This window comes from Limulus polyphemus, unplaced genomic scaffold (assembly GCF_000517525.1).
Source record: "Limulus polyphemus unplaced genomic scaffold, Limulus_polyphemus-2.1.2 Scaffold546, whole genome shotgun sequence".
Classification (NCBI taxonomy): domain Eukaryota; kingdom Metazoa; phylum Arthropoda; class Merostomata; order Xiphosura; family Limulidae; genus Limulus; species Limulus polyphemus.
The window spans coordinates 516,774-525,663 of NW_013666156.1; the positions used below are offsets into that span (position 1 = coordinate 516,774).

The window sequence follows — 8,890 nt, forward strand, 5'->3', positions numbered from 1 at the left end:
ATGCTGTTAAGAGCCCTGAAGTCCACACAGCAACGTTGGGTCCCATCCTTCTTCTTTTACCTGAAGAGCCTGTGATGATGACAAATGGACTATGCTCTTCTTACAGAGGTCAGTCAAATATTCTGGAAGTGTATGTCCTTTTTTCACAAGGTACAGGATAGTTCTAGAAACGTGGCGTCACACTAATCATGTGACTCGCTGACGCAACAATACCTTTATGATAGGAATTTGTGATTGAAAGACTACAGAGATTGTTTTGCATTATTAACTTACTTTATGGATTTATGACTAACCTAAATCTCCTATGTTGGCCATACCATTTGAGATATTATTGGGATTACAACCAAAAATATCATTAAAATTAATTGTGGGTATCCAACTCCTCAAACAACGCATGTATTTGTAAGAAAGAAAAGTATATTTAATTAGCTATACTCATTATTGGGTTGATTTTTATAATTGATTGAATAGATAGCTTGCTCTGATTGGAAGTTAGTGTTAATTAATTATTAAATTGTATTATTAATAAAAAAATATGCTGTTAGATATTTTGTTATTTTTATAGTGAATTCTTCTAGAACAGAGATGCAAAGAAGACTTAAAAGTGCAGTCCGGCAATCATCTGATGTTCATGCAGAAAATGATGAGCCAGGAACAAGTGACAAAGAAAGCATCATAGCTAATGAAGAAGATAAAAAGGTAACTGTAACAACTACTGCTACAACAGTCTCTTATGTCATGTGTGCCATCTCTATAGAAACAAATTGTAATACACTCTCCAGTTTTAATCTCAACATTCAAACATTTGTTTAGATAAATATTCTCATGATATCTACATATCTTTGTTATCATCAAACAGTATTTTGTAGAATTCTAGTATACTCAGTTGTTTAGTGACTAGTGTTACTGACAAACTAGTTACTTTAGATATTTTAATTAGTTTAAAAAGTCTTTTACTTTCTAGTGTAAGCCAGAAGTGTTTTTCTTTACATGTTGAAGATATTTTACACAGTGAATTTACTAAAATACTATCTGAAAATAAATGTAAGTTAATGCAAAAAATGGAATGACAAGAACATACTGGATAATATTTCATAGAAAAGGTCATAAAGGCTCATTGAATATACAGAAATGCTCATTTAACTGCAATTATCATAGTTTTATAAAAAACATCTTACCTTTCAACAAATAGTATTGGCTATCCCATTACTTCAAACCACAGTAATCACATTTGATTTTAATTTATTCCTTTTTTTTTGTAGATAACATTTTGAAATATGTTCATGAAGACAAGACACCATGACTACAACTTGATCATTGTTTTTAAAACGTTTTAAACAATTCAATTTTGCAAATGTGATAAAGAAAGTTTCTGAACTAACATTTAATTCTTTGCAACTATTACTATAATTCTGAGCAAAATCTTTCACTGTATTTTTTGTTACTTAATTTCAGTAATTTTATCACATTAAAATGCATAATAGTGGTTAAAGACTTTGTTTTAGTTGTAATCTGAATTGAACTTGAACAGTTGATAAAAGAATATGTGTTATGAGTCTTTAAACACAAACACAAATTTATAGTTTTAATAAAAATTACTAAAATATTTAGTTTAACTACAATGTTAAGTTTACATCATAGTACGTGGAATTTTCTGTGAAATATAAGAGGGTCAAATTCCCCTCCTGCATGAGCCCATGTACTTATTTGGAATTTATTTGTATTTTTCTTGAGTATTTAGTGAAAAGCTCATTGCTACAACCAATAATTTAAAAGTATCTTGAAATATTTTAAGAATAATGTGTCAGTAAAAAAATGCTGTCTGATAACATACAAGTTGTGTATTAAAACTAATGTATAAATCATAGATAATGTTATTTATTGTTATTTAACATGCACATTTTAAGTATCACTGTTTAACAAATTTTCCTATAAGCATATTTCTGGAATAACCTAGTCCATGGTATGAAACAAATGTAAAGTATCTGATGTGTTTAGTTATAATAAGAAAAATAATATCATTGACTTTCCATTTTCACTGTGCTTGTTACAACTGAGATTTTGGGAGTTCTTTTTGTTTAATTGCATAAAGTGTTATTTGTTTTATTATCTAATAAAATAATATTGTAGTATTTTGTTTGGTATTTAGTTATTGGATTTGAAACTTAACTGATTTCTCCATCCATTCTTGAGCATGCATGTAGGCATTAAAAATATTTTTCAGTATTAATTTGTCTTTTTTTGATTACCTGGAAGTAGGATAAAAAAAATCTCAGTGTGGAAAATAACAACAGTGTTGAAATTATGACTGTAGAATGCATCAAAGAACTAGAGCTAATCTTAAAACTGGCTAAACTTATGAGACTTGAAATTATAATTATTGGTAAAGGACATAGAACCTGTTTAAATTGTAAAACTTAAACTCCAGATGTTTTCTTGATCATTGTCTCCAAAAAGTTTTAAATAAATAAATTTTACAAATGTGAAAGAAGCAAGTTTTTAAAATAATAGATGTTTTTCTGAAGAATTGTAAACTTGTTTTGTTGTTAACTGTCAGAAATTACATGTCTTGAATTGTATATCATTTGCATATTATTAGCTTATGTTAGCCTTTATAATAAATATTCCAGATGAAGATTGTTATATTATTATTTTTATGCTATTTTTGTCTCATCTGTCATTACTGATGATGTAAAATAGTAGTTTTATATTTATTTTATATGGAACTTATTTTGTAAGACTGTTATTTGCAAAGATTGGACATAAAATTGTACAAGTTTTCTGTATTAATAAAGAGTTTGTGCTATGAGTGAAGTTAGCCCTTTTTTCACAGATCATTTTATTATCTAATACCAAATGTTTTTGTAATTTTTTCCTTACTCTTATAGTTTCACTGTATGTGTAGCAAGAAAAAGTTAGTTCAGTTTCTATAAACTACTTGTGATAAAAAACCAATAGAAAATTTGGAGCTTAGTTACTTAATACCTTGACAAAAAGTGCTATCAAAATAAAAATCTTACCCTTGGATTGTAGTTCCGCTCTTTTTACAATAAATTAAAAGTGAAGCTTTAGTGAAGGAGGAGGAAACATAAAGGGTGAAATTTGGAACCAGAATTATGAATTACTTGCTCATGGGTGATATACTAATGTCAAATAAAAACCTATAATTTCTGCAGATAATGAGGGAATTGAAATGAATATATTTTTCAGAGAATAAATCAAGCTCAGGCCTTTATAAAATGAGACTGGGCAGAGTGTTGTTTTACACAAACCAAGAACTTTATTGTTGTTTTTTTAACAACAAGATGCTGGAATTATTGTTTTAATAACTTATTACTTAGCATTTGAAGATTTAAAACTGATAGCTCAACAATTGATGTTTACTACAGTATGCTGGAGTACAGAACAGTCACTTGTCATAGATCAAAAACTTGAAGAATTGAGTAATACCACACTTCAGTTAAAGCATTACCTTGATTCAGTATCACATAAAGTAATTACTCCCATAAGAGATCACACTTATTTTGTATTCAAGTGGAACTAACTCTTATTTTTTTACTGAGTGTTGCAGACCACTATATCACTCCAGTTTTGGCTTGGACATGTGTCAACCAATATAACAAAAAATTAGTAACAGCATGACTTCTGTTATGTGAAACCTGCCCAAAACAGAGATTAACATAAGGTCGAGCTAACTACATCCTTTTCTCATGTATTCTAACTAAATGTAAGAATGTCTGCATAAACATTTGAAAGCAGCCTACCTGAATATTCCCAAAGAAGATATATTAATATACTAATTATAGAATAGTAAATATCTACCTCACTCAGTTCTAACTTCTAGAAATTGCTTCCTTGAAGTAACAAAGATGCCATGACACTGAAACATCATACAAATAAAATAATTTTTTATTGAAACACTAAGGCTCTAAGAGCCAAAACAAATAAACTAAAGTAAAACTCAAACCAAAACTTGGGATATTACTCAAAGTGAAATCAAATAAAACTTGACATAATAGTAATAAAACTTGGGGCAAAATAAGCTCAAATTCATAAAAAAAAAAAAATTGAATATAGATAAATAAGTAAGATACAGGTGAAATTTATACAAAACAATAAGGTATAATATAAAATGCAATGAAAGTTTACATACAAGTATGAAATGAATGACACTGAAATAATCATGAGTGAAACCATAGTTTCACATGCTTAGACCAACCAAGGCTAAATACAATACTCTAGAGTAAAACCAATTTACTATCCTAGACAGCTACCAACATCAGTAATTAAATGAGCAACATATAGTGTCTCCATATGTGGCTCACTCAACTAACTTCAGTTGGCATCATAGAAAAATAAACAGGAAAATTCAGTGAAACAAAAAATATTCCACAAAAATTCATAACAACTTGATTCACCTTCTCGGGAGAATCTAGTCAGTATCATGTGTTCTGCTCCGACTTCCACCTCTTGACATAGGGGGAGTGATTTTTATGAAATGGCAGACATAGAAACTCATTTGCTTGCTTGGAAAATAAGAGTCACAATGTCCTTTTAGCTGAGTTTCTGAACTTCTAGCAATAATCCTAAGTCATATTAGCTGTTCATAAGCTAGGCACTTTGTTTACTAGCACCAGCAAAGCAACTATCACATAATATCCTGTAGATATTTCTCAACAAAACTACTTGGTAAGTAAGCATCAAAATGTCGTTTCAGTCCAGTTCATCTTGCATCAACCAACCATCCTTACGGTAATAATCAAGTGGGAATCAAACACATAATGCATACATTTCACACTGAAACACAGTTGATAGCTTAGAAAAGAAGGAACAGCACTTCCTTTCAGTCACTGGTCTAAAGATCATTTGACTGCCCTAGCTGCTGCTCTGGCAGTTAATCCCAGCCATAGTGATTAGGAGATTGTTGTCGACATTTTACCGATTACAAGAACTGTTGTCTAGTTCCTCTTCCCATGGCCCTTCCTCATCTAATTCATTTTACACAGCCAAATGAATGCTTTTGAACTCTTTCTCCGATTCTTAAAGTACTGTAAATTTATGCTAATCTTATTGCCTTTTGATTTGATGGATGAAATTCATCCTTGATTAGTTAGAGAATTTTACTTAGCACAAAATTCACTTAAGTAAAATTATTATAAGATGTCCTAGAAATTTTACCCATATGATGATCCTTTTGATCACACATATACACGCATATTAATCCGTCACTGGGGTAGCTCTACTTGGATAGTTGGTTGAGCAAACCTACTGATGGCTCTATCCTTGTTTATTTCCTCTGGAAGTGGTTTTGGCAGGAATCCTAGGCTTCTCAGTGGGTTGACTTTCTTATGAAAAAAATCTTCTTTGGAGTTAGCCAGTTGGCTGTTCTCTCACTGGTGTACTTCTGAAGATAATCATGATGGATGACCATAGGCTTGGATTGCTTATCCCTCTGGATTATGTAATTCACGTCGTTGATTTTTTTCAGTTCAATATATGGCTTTTACTAACACCTGCTTAAATTTATAGTTCATCTTTCATTGCAGCAGTGATTGTACAGCCATACTATGTCATCTCAATGAAATCTAACCTTATGAGTATTATTATCATCATAGAGACTTTTCATTTTATCACTAGTTTATTTAAGTCTTTCCCAAGTAAAGCCATGTGTGACCTCAATGACGTTCCTTAGTCCCTTTGCATGTTCTGTGTAAGACTCTGCTGAGTGACTATTCTTGAGTTGAGAGTACAGAAGATCCAATAGCTTTAAGTTCTGTCCCAAACATGAATGATGATGGTGTTTTGCCTATAGCTTCATGTACTACTGTATGATAACTCTTCACTAACAGTGGAAGATCTTGATCTCAAGTTTTCTGAATATTCATTCACATAAATTGATTTAACAGTTTATGGTTTTATCCCTCTACCATGCAGTCAGAAGATGGATTAAGGGCTGTTGTCTTCTTTGATTTGATCCCAAGGATCTAAATCCTTTCCACAAAGAAGGATGATTCAAAGTTCTGTCTCTGATCTGATTGAAGTTCCATAAGTATGTCATATCTTGAAATTGTTTCAATGACATGTTTACTTGCTAGAGCTTCTGCTTCCTGGATATGAACACCATTTGGTGAAATAGTCTATCACAAACATGATGTATTTATTCCCATGGTTATTTTGTGGCAGAGGGCCAAAAACATTGACAGCAACTCTCAAAATTTGGATTCCAACACAATCCTGCTGTAGCTATCCATGCTGTTTCCTTCTTGGATCTTTTGCTCATACCATATTTCAAATGTTTTACACCAACTTTCTATAAATCCGCTGTACCCAAGCCAATAAAAGCATTCTCTTACTTGCTCCAGTGTCTTTTTAACACCTACATGTCCAACCTTAGAAGGTTGTGGAGAGGATGTAATGCTTCATAATACAGAGACTGTGAAAGTACCATATGTAGTCATTGTTTCTGTCATTGGCATTTTCCAATTTTCAACATAACAAGCCCTCTTGTAAACATAATGAATCTCACTGTGTACAATGTATCTTTGTCTTGGGCTGTATGGAGCAACTGTATGTTTATGCTTTATTTTTGGTCCATGAATAATTGATTTCAAACTCGCATTTTTCAGTTGAGTGTTGGACCACGCTAATTCTTCATCACCACTCATGAATGTACATCTCAGTTATACTCAGCTACACTTTAGATTAGTAGTATTTACTATCTTGTGTTTTCATCTTTTCACAGTGTTTACATTCTTGAGTAACAGATAGTATTCAGGATAATGTGCCAGCATTTCCCTGGTTCCATCCAGGTTGATACACGATTTTACAGTTGTAGTTATGGAGTTCTTTGAAGTCATCTTGCTCTATGACCACCTGGATTGTGAAAATTCACCAGCCACTTCAATGCTGCATAAGCTGTTCAAAATGTAAACTTTTGCCCATATAGTTAATTATGGAAATGACTTAGGTCTCGAAAACTACTTAGTAGCTCTTTTTAAGTTGGACAATACCTCCTTTCTGCAACATTCATTCCCTTGCTATAGTAGACAATCACATATTACTTTACATGTTGTAATTGTGACAAAATGGCTTTCACTGCATCTGTGTCTAAAATGAGTGAATCTTCCAGAGTTCTGTATACCAATACAGGATTAGTAGTCAATTCCTTCATCACTTTGAATAATTGTTCACAATTAGCAGATCAACAAAACTTATTTTGCTTTTCAAGTAGTTTTTATAGAGAACAAAAATGATTTTTATGAAACAATAATAGTAAGAGTACAGTTCTAGAAATCTTTTATCTCCTGCAAATTCTTTGATGTTGATCAAATCCTGAAAGAATCAATCTTTGTTGGAGGTAAATAGTCACTCTCTTTCTGCTGACTTTGTGTCCCAAGAAACTCCTCTGTTGATGAAACAATTTACACTTCTTGGAATTCAACTTTCTTCAATTGATCCAGAACTTTACATAGCCCCTCATAAGCTTTATCAAAGGTCTTTCCATGTGCGATTATGCCATCCAAATAGACGAATATGACGTTCCAGTGTAGCTCAAACAGTGCATACTCCATTAACTTTTGAAATTTAGATGCTGCATTACATAATCCAAATGGTAGCATGAAAAATTGCCACAACACATTTCCTGCAGTAAAAGCTGTTTTCGACCTACTTGCTTTGTCAAATTGTACTTGCCAATATTCACTCTTAAGCTCCAATGTTGAAAACCATTTGATACTGATAGAACATCCAAAGTAAAGTAAATCATTGATAGTGTATAAACATCCTTCTGTAGGAGGTGAGCTAGTGAAGGCTAGTCATTTGGATAGACTTTCCACGAGTCACAAATGAATTAATTTAAATTCCAGAAAGACAGTTGTATGTGTATAACTGAGTGAACACACAGGCTACTAAATCAAGGAATGTACAGATGAAACAAAGAATCGACTCAGAGACTGATGATAGGAACAACATACAATACTTTATTCTACATCCATATCTAACATATTGACATATTCATTGGCATCAAAAATACTGAAATCGTCTTGAAACATACCAAAGTATTTGTTTTAATCATGTAATTCATTAATTCTGACACAATGTTTCAACAATTAGTCACTAAATTATTACGTTATTATTTTAGTTAGAGAACTTACTTAAACATCATATACTATACATTATTAGACCAGAGAAAATGTCAATCGAAACTTACAGAGAGTTTGCCTGTGGGATCTAGGAAAATGGTTGCACAATGGCCGTTTTCTTCAATAACAGGATTGCGGGAGAGAATTGGTACAGGTTTGTCTGGCCTCAGAAAATGCCCGAGAGAACATGGGGTTTTATATGGTTTTTTTTTGGCTCTTCATCTAATTGGTCCAATTATGCTGACTCCTTGAACCAAAACTAGACACTAATTGGATATTGTCAGAAGCTGTTAATTGGCTGCCTATTTTCATCCATCTCTCCTTTTTTGTTGATCATTCCATTTCCGTAGTTAGTGAAGTTAACATACTGTTACGTCTCCGTTGTTAATTGATTTTTCCGTAACTCCGTACCGACGAAACTTAAGCAACACAAGTCTTTACTTAATAAAACTGGTTTATTCTTTCCGAATATAACTTAACCGATACACCCAACTTCAACAATCGCGCTAAACAAACGCTATAGCAACGAACGTCAATAATACTCTGACCGCAGATCAATTACTCACTATCTATACACACATTACCTCCCCCCTCTTTTATATACCAGCGTAACCTATTTCTAGTAAGAACTTGAACATTCGACAAAGTACATGATAGTTCTAGAAACGTTGCGTCACTGTAGTCATGTGACTGCTGACGCAACAATACGAAGTAGTAGATATTTTGAGACAGTGTGTGACTTTTTTGTA

At 32.3% G+C, this 8,890-nt stretch overlaps 1 protein-coding gene across 2 annotated transcripts in view; it reads left to right on the forward strand.

The window, feature by feature from the left end:
• Positions 1-2,624, forward strand: part of LOC106459011 (PC4 and SFRS1-interacting protein-like) — an 85,345-nt gene extending 82,721 nt beyond the window's left edge. For both annotated transcript variants that reach the window (XM_013918580.2, XM_022385393.1), the window contains exons 16-17: positions 566-699; positions 1,263-2,624. In XM_013918580.2, the coding sequence (XP_013774034.2) occupies positions 566-699; positions 1,263-1,274 (146 nt within the window). In that variant the 3' untranslated portion in view covers positions 1,275-2,624. The remainder of the gene's footprint in view (positions 1-565; positions 700-1,262) is intronic.
• The last annotated feature ends 6,266 nt before the right edge of the window (positions 2,625-8,890 follow it).